A 15,177-nucleotide genomic window follows, 5' to 3' on the forward strand; every position below is an offset into this window, starting at 1 on the left:
TTTCTTGCTTTATGTATGCCCAAATGTCGCCCCCATTCTGTGGTGTTAAAACCAGAAGAGCAGAAGCCATTGAACACATTCCCCCAATGGAGTATAGCAATGACTTTAGGGTAGACCTCCGCCGATAAGACTCACATGGTTTAGTTTAGCAGAACCAGTATAACAGTATATATATATATATATATATATATATATATATATATATACATATATGCTCGTCCTATGTGTATAGATAAGAAAACAAGGGTCAATACTTTATTTATATTTTTAACTTAGCTCCATAAGAATTGATTGACCGCCTGCCTTGTGCCATTCACATAAATTCAGGGACTTTATTCAGGAGCCATGTTCATTCTATTGAATAAGCAATTTGGGAGGGTGAATTAACTGCCGTTGCTAGAAAGTCCCTGAAGAAATATTAAAATTGCTGGCAGACCAAATCAATACTCACTGAACACCCAGTATGAGTGGCCTTGGATTGTGTCTATAATGGATATGTGCAGAATCCTTTGCCAAATAAAGGGGGATTCCTTTGCACTCGCATAGCTGTGCTTCACTGTCCGTCAATTTTAATAACAACCGATCTTCTATGGAAAAAAAAAAGTGATTGTATATCTTTTTCTACAAGTCCCCCTCTCTTTTCCTTGATTATTCTGAAACCAAGCGTATAGAAGTGTTTAGATCAAACACATCAACAGATGTTTATAGAGTCCCTGCCCTATTACTAGCAGTTCAATGTCTGTCACATAACGACTACCTCTAAATAATAATGGAAAGTGAAGGCAGAGCTTACTAAAATCGCTAGTTTTGTCAATATGAATTGTTCAGTGAGAATCACTAAGTGCTGGTGTCAGTTGTCACAACATAAGGTAATGGCATGCTCAAGTCAATAGCTTGTATGGTCCAGGTCAGGTTGGGCTGCTCAGTCATTCATAATCCACTTGAACTGTACATCATGAGGTGTCAGCACCTTATAAATGATAACTACAAGCCATAATATTTCCAAACATCTCTTAATGCTGCAATTCACCAAATGTAGTCATATGTAATGGTGGCCTAGCCGGTCCACACCTAAAATCTAAGATTTGTGACATGATGCAGAAAACAGTATTACAGATTATAGATTTTAAAAACTAGTTGTCGATTAAATATAGAAAATATATTCGGATAAGGAAGGTAAGGCGGACACATTTTATATACCGTGCCAGTAATACAATAGGTGGCCCTCCTGTAAAATAGTAGAGTGAGCATATATAGCACTCGACAAATGCAGCAACCTTATGGAGTGCCTCAAACATACGAGTATGTATAAATATAGGGGCGCAATAACAATCATGCATTAACCCTCACATCTCCATATCAGCTGCCCATACACAATAGATAAATACTGATTTGGCCAACCATCATTTGAAAGGTGAGAAGGGGCTTGACATATAGTGGGCAACACTCTTGTCTGTCATGTTGGATTATTTTAGCTACAGTTATGATCATCAGGATACCAACTCTCAATTGCCAGTTTGTATTGCTATTTTATCCCTTGATCTGCCAGTTTTGGATTATGAATAATCAAATAGAGATTTTTTGTACGGTCGGCTCAACAGAGAACACTGAAAACAAGCTCTATAGGCACGGCACTTCTGATATCATTGAAATATTAGATTTATATTGGAGAATAGACAATATATGTTATTTAACAAAGGCAAATTAAATGAGAGAGTGGGCCATAAGGAGAGAAGGCACCATGAATTTATGGTAAGCAATTCTTACTGATTTCTTTAGGAACAAAGTTATAGGCTACTCAATATAAAAATGTGGATTCAAAACTTGGGTTGAGATCAATATTCACGTATGATCTTATTGAGAAGCAAAATTGTGTACCATGCTGAGCCTCTCTCTATACTACATTCAGAAAATGTATCTCCCTACATCCATAAATATCTATGTACCCAACCTAGACAAAACATTTAAAAGTACCTTAAATAACAGTACAAATTGCCCTTTCTACTACTCCCAATAAGCCACTTTGTAATTATCATGTGCATAAACTGCATCATATTTTCAATTATATAATCCACTAGGAAAGCAGAAATAAGGCTCCATTCACACGTCTGCAAATGGTGTCTGCAAAGATGGCAGCTAGCTCATGGCCGCCATAGAGATGCATTATGAATGGCCATGGTGTTGGGGGCACACCGTGTCTCGACGCGTTATGTCTGAGCTGTACGGCCATACTACAAAAGGTAGGGCAGGTCCTACAACTTCCTATTGCGCTCCCTTCTTCTCCACTGGGCTTGCGGCTCACACCTGCTCACACGGATAAGTGAATGGAGCCTAACTTAGACGTTTATGGCAAAACATTGTACATTTAGCTTAAGAAAAGTTTAGTTGCCTACTATTCTGTGTACACGCCATGTTTATCCCAGTAGTTTGGGTCTGTTTGCAGCTATATGCTTGATCATTAGTGGTAACATTTCATAGGCTAGGTTACTATTTAATTAATTTGTGCACTGGATGTTCCATTTTTCATTATGCCCGGGTGACATTTAACATTTTCTATGTCTTTGACATAAATAATGACGCAGGTGTGGCAATACAGATTGTGTGCCGAAACAAAGGAAAGCAAAATTTTCGTTCTCTATAGATCCTCCTTCCTTATGTATGAGCAAGGCTGTGTTCAATATGGCTGAGCCATGTTTATGAAGTATCGTTCCTCTCAATCCTACACCACCAGTACTACTCTTTATTGAGGTTTGGACTAGTATTTTGCTTTTGCAATTAGACAGTATGGATGTTGTGGAATTATGAACTTAAGATGGCCATTGACATTGATTCTTCCATTATAGGATGTGCCCAATTAATTATCAGTCTTAGGAAATGGAATGGGTTTAGTTAGTAAGAATCCAAATTTTGTTACACAGCTTGTAAGATGTCCCTACACCTTCTTACCGCAGTGAACACATGTACGCTCAGCTGGGTTGGCTCCGATATGGGATAAGGAGACTAAGCTGCTGACAGACACCTCTGTCGACAGCTTATCACCCCAATAAATGGAAAAGGTTCAACATTCAATATGTCATAAGAAAGTTAGCCTCTGGTCAATTTTTCTGGTATTGCTCTATTGTCTATGGGGGCTTACACCTCGCCGAGGTCTATGTAAGGAAATGCTGTAGGCTTAGATGCCGAATTTGCATATGGTGTAAAACCGGTCTAACTGGTAAGTCAAAGAATATTCAGTCCGTATATAATATACCTTTCTGTTAACTACATTGAAAAGTATAGTTGAGCATACAAAAGAGTCTGCGAAACAAGTGCACCTTCCAGTTGAACATATTGTGGACATCCATCAGATACACCAAACATGGTGAGAATGAGGTGCGAAAAAGACATTACTTAGCCTCATAGAATTTGTTATTACAAAAAGTTGATATCATTGTTTAGTATATATTGTAAATCGTGGAGATTACAAGGCCTAATATGCAGATGGATATTCCGAAATAGATATAATATATCCGTCACTTAGTAATAGAACAAGTCAGACGTCAGCTACAAATGACCCGCAACCAACAGGTTAACAGCACCCGTCCCAAGTGCAGGAGTTCTTTGGCCCTAAATAGGATGCTTTCATTATTAAGAAAGACATCGAACTAAATTATTTTGTCCTTTGTAACAATAGACTCAAATGTGGCTCATCATGGCATTAGTACCATGGCGAAGCACTCAGGTCTTTATTTTTGCTGCCAAGGTTGATCTATGCTTGCCATGTATTTAAGCAAATCTTAAATTATAAAGCAATAGTAAAAACAATGTGTTATATGAACAAGTGCTTTCATTTTATAGCAGCCATAACATTCGCCGTGCAGTGGGACTGCGCACATAAAATAAAGACCGCCACATTGCCCGTTACATCCTGCTTTTTCACCTAACACATTTGCTTCTGTAATGGCCTTTATCAATACTCGTGGGAGCGTGCTGAATGTTCAAATACATAAAATAGAAGGTTTTGGAAAATGGATTTGTTTTGACTAATTTGCCACGGTGGCCAGGATCGACGGGCACTGCCAATGGTATATTATTACTATTACCATCCGCGTTATTGTATTCATTTGTTTATTCGTAATCTAGTGGCAAGGGTGTATCTGGATGAGTTTGTAGCCGTTTAGCCCATTCTCTTCCTAATTGAGAGCTGGTACCTTTCCGCTGAACGCATAGGCAGACGTGAATATTGGTCAGAAATCCATAAACACACTGCTGACCCTATGTTTCCTTACTGTGCAAGTCCTTTCTGCTGAAAAGGCACTACACAGCTGGATTATATGCAAACAGCATTTTGCCACAGTGAAATTAACCTGGCGCCCATTTCCATATTTTAGTGGCGTAACGCATGGGTGGGTGCTTTAGAAAGATAAAAAGCTGAGAGTCTGGCGGAATATCTCTCACTGCTCTGCATATAGGTTCCCAGTCTATTTTATAATATACATACACCTCTGTGCCTTTTTACGGTTCATTGCACTATGTCAATTTAATATCATATTGGCAAGAAAATCCTTTTTGAGGTCATTATGCGGACAGCAGCAGCCTCTCGAATCTGTTTAAGACAAATAGAGGATATGTTCATTCAGCAGTGCTAGTTTTCAGTTTAAGCCTAGCCCCATAAAAATTGTAAGTATCGTCATTATTATAATTATCCAATTTCATATTGTTATTATTATTACTGATACACAGTGTTAGCGGGAAAATAAGGTTTGTAATTTGCCGTAATGTCTGTTTCATCGAGGTTTTGTTCGATGGTCTGTTTGAAACCTAACCTTATTCACTTAACAACAATCAGCATGGCCATACTGGCAGGATATTGCTCCGTAATGTAGCCGCTTGGTTTATTTATTTATTTGTGCAAGGATTTGGACATGCAATGGGGATATGACCTTGCAGAAAGGAACAATGCCCTAGGAAAGCCAGGAAGAAAAAAAATCACTCTGGTTTTAAATAATTGCAGGCTGTTAAACAGCGAATCCCAGCATATCATACCAGTAATGGAAATAAATCCCATTGTATTTGCATTTTAATTTTCCACATAAACAATAGGCCTATAGTGTGCTGAGTTTCTAGAAGCAAAAAAAAAAAAACACCAAGCTGAATTTAATTAGAAATGAAAAGTTTATAGGTGCCTCTTTAATGCGATTAATGCACAGTTAACATTTATCACATACATATGCTGGATCCTGCTCAAATTGCCCTTTCTTAAGCAGCCATAGTGCATGAAATGAATTTTTCTTTACTTTTTGTGTGTGAATGTGCGTGCGCGTGTGTGTGCTTGCCTCTTGTGAGGCAGCCCGCTCTCTAAACATCTCATTAAAATGTTATGCTGATGCCAGTGTAACGGAAGAATGACCCCTAGTTACAGTGCAAAGTTCATTAATGCTCTGCACAGATGGGTGGGATTTGCACCTGACTCCTTACTCTCCACCCTCTATACCAACAGTGCTAGTAGTAGAGAGAGGAAAATAGTCTTTTCATTTTACATCTATCCATCCTTTAGGACTTTTTGATGAATTCGGAACAGGACGACAATTTATATGTGTGGAAATGGCATTTGCATTAGACATAGACTTTGAAATGTTACAACCTTCAATTGCACCAGCATGCAACTTTAACACTATAGTAGGTTCTGTATATATAGAGACATATATTCATCTTTGTATATATATATATATATATATATATATATATATATATATTTATCCTGAACATATATGTCCATATATACTTAAATGCAACAAATTCCGACAATGAATATTTTCCATAGACCTGAGATACTGAACAAGTGACGGATAACTTAAGGATTGTGAATAGCTCTCCTGGGTATATTCTATTATACTAAATGCTATTTGTACTTTTAGCATTGACCTGATAATGATGGGAAGGCATGGTTTTTTGTATAATAAGTCACATTTAGCCAAAATAGCATGCTCTCTTCATGCCATATTGCATGTTGTATATGCATCCACTGGAACTTATTCTCTTCTGTATTGAACTATTTTGCTGTCTGCTACCAGTGACAGTAGATCTGGTTACCATGTTATTGATTGGTTTTAACTCAGACAAAAGGTTTTCTGCTGGTCTCTGATCTAAATCTACCTCTCTATGGGACAATTGTTACAAATATGGGATTGGATTGCGTTCTCGACCACCCTTGATGAACTATGCTGCATTGCATAGATATTAGTAAAAAGTCGTAGGTTGTGAGGAGGGAAGGGAATTGAGAGATTATCTGGCACATGTATGGATTTATAGCACATCATATCTAAAGTGATTATCTTATTGAGTTTTTAGTCTATAGCCTTAAGTGACATTAAGACACTGCCAGTCTGAATGGCTGGGTCTATGTTTGATTTCATGTGCATTTTCTATATTTCTTGTACCTATATATGCTATGTATGTATCTCTGTGGAGACTGGGTGTGCAAAAAGTGACTAGTTAGAGACAAATTCATGGACGTTCAAATGTGGCTACGTCCATGACACAAAGCATATAAGACAAGTAAATTATTGGGGCAGAAAGATACCTCATTCATGAGTAAGACCAGATCTAGGCAATGAATATCTATAATGTAAGTTTGCATCGGTTTCAAGTTATTTTTCCTCATATGGAAATATTCTGCACACTTATTGGGCATTCATAATATGCACTGATAACTAAATATAAAAATATAGATTATCCCCTTGGATAATTATCCCCTTATTCACAATAAGTCATCATAAAAACAACCAATCGCAAACAAGGAAAACTGTAATCATTACCTCTAGAGGATCCAACCTGCCTTATACTACACATATCCAAATCCTTATATATAACTAATAAGAAATAAATACCACATAATAACCAACAAATGGCTTAATCATGACAGGATCAAGAATAAAGTCAATAACTTGGGCTTGTGACCATATATCGCTCTTAAACTAGCAGACTAAACGAAAAAGAAGAAAAATAAGGCACAAAAAATGAAATATTGACAAAGTTATCTCTTGCTGTCTACCCTTGTACATTATTATATTTATGCTTTTTAACTACTTCCTTTAGTTGCAAAACAAACACAAATCCTAAAATTATGGTAAATGTAGACATCCAGTGCATTATCACTATAGACATTGGTAAGATTTCATATATTACAAATTTGCATGAGTATTATACAAAATATATATATATATTATATTTATGGTTTGGCTAATAAATGATTTGGGGTGTTATAGTAAATGTTTAATGCATTGTCCAAAATAAAGTCCAAAATATTAATTTTTAATTAACCATTTCAAATTTATTATTTCTAACTTTAATATTGTAATATTCTAAATATAAAGTGATAAATCAGTATCAATTTCATAAAATGTTTTTTAAAAAATCGAAATTTCATATTGAATTATAATAAGTATTGTTACTGTTAAAAATAATTTTAAAAATTTGCATAGTATAAAAAAATATATACAATATATGATTTATTTCTTTTTAAAGTAAGTGTAAAGTTGAATAATTAGAAGGTTACACCTCGCACTACCATGCTATTAAACATTACAAATGCAAATTCGCTGACAATTTGAAAGAAATCAATTTTTTTCCCAACAAACAGAATGCAGTAATTAATCTTTGTGACTGCAATACATTCACCATGAAATATTTTACTCAGCCACGACTAATGTATATTTTATTAGAGTTCCATTTTGATCAAATTAATCAAAAAAATGCCCGCCACAGTTTCAACATTTGAAAAATGTAGTCGATTCTCACGTTCTGTGCATAAGTTTTACTGGCACTTGGAGTCAGATCTTCAAAATTCTAATTCAAAATTTTGAAATTTTTTAATTTTGTGAAGATATAATCACGGGATAATGTTTCTTGAAAAATTCGCTTAGTATTAGTAATATTAAACTCTGGATCCATATATATTGCATTAAATTCTATATGTTAATACACATATGGTAGCGCCCCCAAGCAGCTAAGGTTCTACATTTGTCACCAACATCATTCTAATATCTGATCTGTGGTTATTTTTCCTTAACCCAATTTACTTTGTATCTACTAGGAGAAACTTTCTTCCATAAAAAGTCAATGAATCCTAAGGATTATATTACGATGTTATGCAAGTTCTTCGTAACTTGTTCTACAGAAGTAGCCTGGCCGACAAAGTTATTCTGAGCAGATCATATCCAACTCTATAGTCTTTGTTTTACATAGGTCATGCATGTACTTTACTCAAAGAACTATGATCATACACTACCAATGCATTGCCAAGAAGTCAAAAAAATAGAAAAAAAAAATTCCAATAAGTATTTTCAACAAGAACTTTACTCTCTTTAATTGTTGCTATTGCTGCTATATTCTTAAGGCATGAAGCGTTATTAGTATATATTCATGTTAACTAACTTTAAAGTTAGCCAACTATAGGTGTAATAGTTGAAAAGCAAAAGGCGGCTATTCTAAGTTTTACCCTAGACAACCAGCACAGGGGCACTGCGCAAATGATATACACCATCAAGCAGGAGTCCAAGAAACCAACAAAAAGTCAAAAGTGTCTTACATCACGCATTCATTGGATTCTGTGGCTGTATATTAAGAAGAATTTATAATGAGGCTTTGTTTAAATGGAGTAGGCCTTTAAGCCAGAGGCGGGTCAACAAAAAGATTAAAACGCTAGTAGTCGAAACTCGAGAAAGTTGTGTGTTAATCATTACACCAGCATTCTACAATACTGAAATATTCCACCAGTGTCACATTGGCTGACTGGATCTGTGACATCAATACGTGAACACGTCTCCAGTATGGCAGCTTATCCAAAAAAATGACAATATACTGTGGTCTAAAGCAATGTGCTATGTATTCTCTATCCATCAACTGCACAATCGGGTGCATCTCCCTCTTTGTATAATATTAACAAGCTAATTTTACGTCTTCTTTTTTTTCTTATTTGTATCCATACCAAACTGGAATAAGCCAGATAAAAAATGAATGGTGGAAGTTTATAGTAAGGTGTATAATTAGTCTATCAGTATTATGTTACCCTGTTCATATCTTAATAACCATTTTAATACAGATGGCACACACAGGAATAATTTCGTCAAGTAGCCCAGCAGTATATTACAGCGCATGTATGTCTCAGGGATTCTTTTTGAGCCAAGGTACATTCCAGCAGTTAATTTTACCTGCTGCTTGCGTGATGACTTGGGATAATTCCATGTCATTTGTGAAATATTAAAAACATTTACGTAGGATGCCAGAGCAATTGGAACTGATAATATCTAAATTGTATTTTCCGCTGTGTTTCTGCATGGCATTAGCAATTATAGCTGTACCCTTGCCTTAGTTATGCTTTTGAATATATAATAGCAATGTCACAGATCTTATGAAAGGATAGCAAAACAATGCATTTATGAGCAAAACAATGCATTTATGACGCAGTGTGGAAATACACATTAGCCATTGAAGTAGCGCATATATATACATATATATATATATATATATATATATAGAGAGAGAGAGAGAGAGAGAGAGAATCTATGTGTATGTTTACACACATATATATATATATATATATATATATATATATATATATATATTTATTTATTTATCAGTGGCAATCTATCTTTGACTAGTTGAGTTTACAATTGTGATAATGGTGCAATACACACATAAATTTCTAGCACAGATTCTTAGAACTTTTCATACACTTGTCTCATACACTGTGTGTATATACATATATATATATATATATATATATATATATATATTAATATATAGCAAAATGTATGCATTCACAGCTATAAAACAAACAACTCCAGTAAATGGTTCCTATGAGATATATATATATATATATATATATATATATATATATATATAACGTTCTAAGAATTTCTGCTATAAATGTTTGTCAATATCCCATCATTCTGATTGTAGATTTTATTTTGTTGTCTAGTGTTAGATCAGCACATGTTTATACATTTCTGGAAAGCTACATTTACATTCCAGTTCCAGTACTTCCCCATTGCATATATAATATAAATGATCCAATGGTGCTGCCTGCTTAAGAGACCAACAATGGGGCTCTGGGCAGGTGTAATCCTATAATAGCAGCACTACTAGAGAGAAGTTTGGGTTACAAGCTGAATCCCCTGTAATCCTGCTCCTATTTTGCACGTGTCTGTTTGGTTAAGATAAATAAACATTGGTATTTTAATGGTTCAGTAGCTGAGACTCTGGTGATTGTCTGTAAATTTGGGAGCTGTTAAATTCTTAATTACTGAGAACACTAAACATTAGATGGAATATACTCATAAACAAAGGGAAGGCAGCAAAAGTGACATTTTACACCAGATGCAAAGGAAACAATTCAATCATGGACCCAACAGAAGTAAAAAAAAAACAGAGATTCTTCCAAGTCATAGAAAGCAATGAGTGCAGCAGATAAGAGGAGCTGAACACAAGGTCAGGTGAGAGGTCATGGAATAATGGACAGATAGGGTGATAATGTTCATGTACCTGTTAATGGAGGAGACACTGGGCACAGTGTCATTGTCACAGATGCCTTCTGCCAGGAGTCTATCCCGGATCTCCCAGGCAAACATGGTTGGGTTTTGCCTCTTGTATTCTGCGATTTTATCTACTACTTTCGGTGTTGCTACTTTAGGTTTGGATCCACCAATTACTCCTGGTTTGATGCTACCGGTCTCATAGTATCTGCACAGAGCACATGATATATATGTTAAAACACACAAAATATAAAATATATAACTAAATGCATTTTATTGTATTCCTCACATCGCGTGCACATTGCACGACATTTCTGTAAGATCTGATCGCTGTGATGATGATTATGCGATACTAATGGGAAGACATTAGTGAATTTCAGCTCATTTAGAAATCAATGAATAATTGCTATTAAAGCCATGTAATGCCATTGAAATAAGCAGGGTTAGCAAATAAGCCGACAGGGGTGGAAAATGATGGAAAATCAGCAATGATTGAGGCTTCCGACTATTAATGAAGGCTGCATACATCCAGCTGGACACTTCTATCTATCTATCTATAGAGTATATATAATGTATACAACATATCCTGCCATCAGATATGGTCTTACCTGCCCAGGATCTTGCTGACACAGCCATGGCTGACCCTCAGCTGCCTAGAGATGTCACAGGGTCTCACCCCTTGGTGGGCCAGCTCCACTATCCTCTGCCTCACCACATCAGGTAAAGGTCTGCCATTCACAAATACCCCCCCGAGCTGGTTCACACCCCCATGCCCTGCTGGGAAAGAGGAAAAAAAAAGAGGAGACACAAAGAGAAAAGAAAACAAGAAAATTATTAGATGGACACTAACACTATGAGACCTAAATGGCTTTTTATTTCTCAGTAATAATTATATGGCATGTAGAGAGCAGGGCATGCACAGAAGATTGGGGTACATGATGGGGTGATATTGTCAGGGGTGTTTAATATATAACATTGCACAGAACAGCTGCATTTTACACTACACGTGCTGCCAGGGTGCAGGGAACCCAGTGCCCACCACCAAAATCACCCACATCTATAACAGCACGTGACCCATCACTACCAAGGCATGCGCCCTGCGCCTTATATTTAACACTTTGTAGTAAATCGGGGTACCCCAATCTAGCCAAATTATTAAATCAATAAAATACCTGGAATATTCCCATATATATTATACATAATACTGTAAAGATGTATAACACATGTCTCTATTATCTTATATATGTGATACCTCTACCATTTTTATAGACTGTATGTATGATAAGCTATACAGGATTAACACGAAGATGGAGAAAAGAATTGTAACATTTGTATAAATTGCGGTAATTATGGTCTTGAGACTGAGTGAAACTTTCGATCTATTAATTTGACTATTTTACATCCATCTATGTATCTCATATCTATTTATCTATGTCAAGTCTATTTCTATCTATCTCACATATATCTATATCTATATCTCTATCTACTTCATTTCTATCTATCCATCCGAACTCATGCATAGTTTCTCTCCTGTGCAGCTGACAGTGACTTATCGACTGTGAACTTGAGGAAACTCTCATTGCCCTTCCATCGATCCAGTGCACAAATCCAGTTCTCCCCAAAGATGTAGCCCCATTATAGTTGTATGTGTGAGATTGCACAGGGCTCCTCACATCCTTATCATCTCTATGTATCCCCGTAGCCTCCTGTACACATGAGCTATACTGTTACCAGCAGTAATTTTCTCAGCACCTTTGTGATAAATAATTCACTGGCCCTCTGATAACTCCAATTACATATTATTAAAAGGCAACAGATGCAAAAAAAGATTAAACATCAATTATTTACTTATTGGGTACAATAACTGCTTGTTGTTGCATGTGGGATGTCGGGTAATATTTGAGTGTATGTGTGTTTACATATGTGTGTGTATATATATATATATATATATATATATATATATATATATATATACATATATATATAAAGAGAGAAATATATATAATATTTACACTCATTCAATTATACTATATATATATATACATATATATATATTTATATATATATATGAAATATATTTACATTCATATTCAATTATACTATATATAAATTATAATATATATATATACATAGATAGAGAGAGAGTTTAACATTGATACGTTTCCCATTGTTTATAACTATATATTTTTCCTTATTTTTTTGTTAAATTTCCCGCAATTTATTTTGGTATTAGTGTTCAATGTATTTCCAGCCGTCCAGAAGCAAACTGCTATTTATTATTGGAAATAAAGATGAACTTTTAGTTATTATTACAATTTTGCAGTGAATTCCAATATAATAATTCTAGAAGTTTACTGTATCAATTTATACAATAGAATCACCCTTCCTTTAGAGTTTCGTTTTTTTGGGATATTTTTTGATGTAAATCTCTTAGCTGTAAGTACAGTCATTTTGAGTATATCCCTGCAGTCCTATTATTACTATTTATCAGCTTTTATAATATTAATACGGAGTTTGCTGAATTTTATATACATTATATTTCATGTAGCTTTGATCGTCATAATAATAACAACATTAAATATCTGTGTCATAAGGTTTCTTGTAATTCTTTTCAATCATATTGCTAAGGATTTATTTTTGGGATTCTTTCTTCTTAACAATGAATTTTTATTTTTTTACCCGATTTCTTATTTGTGTTCTGCAAGTAAAATAATTATTTCTAGCATTAACTATACAAATAACCTATCATATTTGAATATGAATGTCATATTATTATAGTAGAGCATTCACTATTATATACTGTTATATATATATATATATATATATATACAGCCTTTTTTAAGAGCTGCAATAATTTACTAGTGTGTTCAGTGAATTTATGGTAAGAGCCTGAGTCCAATGTGAGTGGCTGTGGATACATGAATGGGCATAGGTGGGCATGAGTATATCTGGCTTGCAGATGGAGTGGTGGACATAGCTGGACACGGGTTTGGAGTGAATGTAGCTGGAGCTATGGGCATGGCTGGTTAGTAGTGAACATAAATGATGTAGTGGGCATTGCTGGTCATGATCACCCTCTTCCCACTACTAATAAATGGTCAATGAGTGTTGTATGCAGGAAGGAAAGACATAGGATCCAGTACTCACGGTGCATGGCCGAGAAGGGATCTGCCTTGCAGTGCATATCCATGGGGAGGCAAATGAAAGGCAGGAATTCGGCTGTAGTCGCCGTTTCGCCTCTGGACTGAACTTCAAGTCTTGAAGAAAATAATCTGCACTTGTATAAATGCTCAGACCGCTTCCCCTCTCCCCCCTGGGTTGAGAGATGGGAGCAGTAGCCAGTGATCGAGTGTCAGCTCTTGGGACAAACCGGAATTCAGATGCTCTGGAGGTGAATAAAGTCCTAGGAAGAGGAGCCAATCTGTGTCCAGCAAATGCCTCTTGTCATGGCTGCTGCTGAAGCTTGTGTGAGCCTTGGACCAGTGTTGCAGAAGATACTTGTGAGCAGTGGATGATGGAAGGAAGAGTTGTGCTGTCCTCTGGCTCTTTGGTTGGAGTAAGTCTTGACTTCAAAGCAAAGTTATGGAGAAGAAAACAATCCAGGGGTGTGCAGAATATCAGGGGGTCTTCACTGAAGTTGTCACTTTAAGGTGGGATGTGTGTGCTAGGAGGTTTGGCTGGAGAATGGAGCCTCCTCTCCCTGTGTGTGTCTCTCTAAAAGCTGCCCCCCTCCCTACACATCCACTCACACACTCACTGCCCTCCCCCTGGAGCTGGGAGATGGATGACTTGTCAGACAAAGGGAATAGATTCCACCACTCGGTGATTCGCCAATGCAAAAAAGCTGGAGCCCTAGTAAGGAGGTCCCTGGCATTACCCTGCCACTTCAAGCAGAGCACAGAGGGACAGGAGGGGGCAGCAGGCACAGGAGGATGGCACAAGGACTACACAGTGTATTAGCATTAAGACTACACACACAAGAGAGACCCAGCAGATAACATAACAGGGGCCAGCACTCATCCCCATAGAGTTTCTACTGCTTATTAACACTTTCAGCTCCATTACCATGACGATGACTTACTGCATATAAGTGATTTGAGTGGGGAAAAAAAGTTCATATTTTCTTCAGCCCATTATAAAAAAGCTAATTATTTATTCCCTGTGGAGGAGATGACATCGATTTATCATTAGTGGGATGGGATCAATAACAAATGTATAAAGAACAAGTGCAGCTCTCACTTTATTTTAAAAGCAACCCAGGGAATATAAGGAAGATCTTTACATGGAGTCTTGAGAAAGTATATATATATGTTATTATTAATTAATAGAGCACCAATAATTTCATACTGCATTACAATTAATAAGGGGTTCACATACACCACATTAGGACCAGAACAAATGCAAGGACAAAACTATGGAGATTATTATTAGAGTTCGGGTGATAATGTATTATAATTATATTCTATGCCTAGTGTCATAATATTTACACACACGTATACAGTTATATAAACACACACATATATATATACACTGCATACAGATATACACTACTTTATGCACATAATAATAAATCTATTTTGAACTGTAAAGATTGCTATAGGTTACATTTGACTTTTTTTTATACTACTTGTCTTTATATACCACCTATATACCATGTAATAAT

General features: G+C 35.9%; 1 protein-coding gene across 15 annotated transcripts in view; it reads right to left on the minus strand.

Annotated features, from left to right (window-relative positions):
- Positions 1–14,198, minus strand: part of PAX2 (paired box 2) — a 55,009-nt gene extending 40,811 nt beyond the window's left edge. For 11 of the 15 annotated variants that reach the window (XM_072129558.1, XM_072129557.1, XM_072129549.1 and 8 more), the window contains exons 1-3: positions 13,662–14,198; positions 11,123–11,291; positions 10,525–10,722 (exon numbers count right to left, since the gene is read on the minus strand). In XM_072129558.1, the coding sequence (XP_071985659.1) occupies positions 10,525–10,722; positions 11,123–11,291; positions 13,662–13,704 (410 nt within the window). In that variant the 5' untranslated portion in view covers positions 13,705–14,198. The remainder of the gene's footprint in view (positions 1–10,524; positions 10,723–11,122; positions 11,292–13,661) is intronic. The other 4 variants (XM_072129556.1, XM_072129545.1, XM_072129547.1 and 1 more) reach the window with 2 other exon arrangements.
- Positions 14,199–15,177: the final 979 nt, after the last annotated feature.

Source organism: Engystomops pustulosus, chromosome 11 (assembly GCF_040894005.1).
Source record: "Engystomops pustulosus chromosome 11, aEngPut4.maternal, whole genome shotgun sequence".
In the NCBI taxonomy this organism is placed as follows: Eukaryota; Metazoa; Chordata; class Amphibia; order Anura; family Leptodactylidae; genus Engystomops; species Engystomops pustulosus.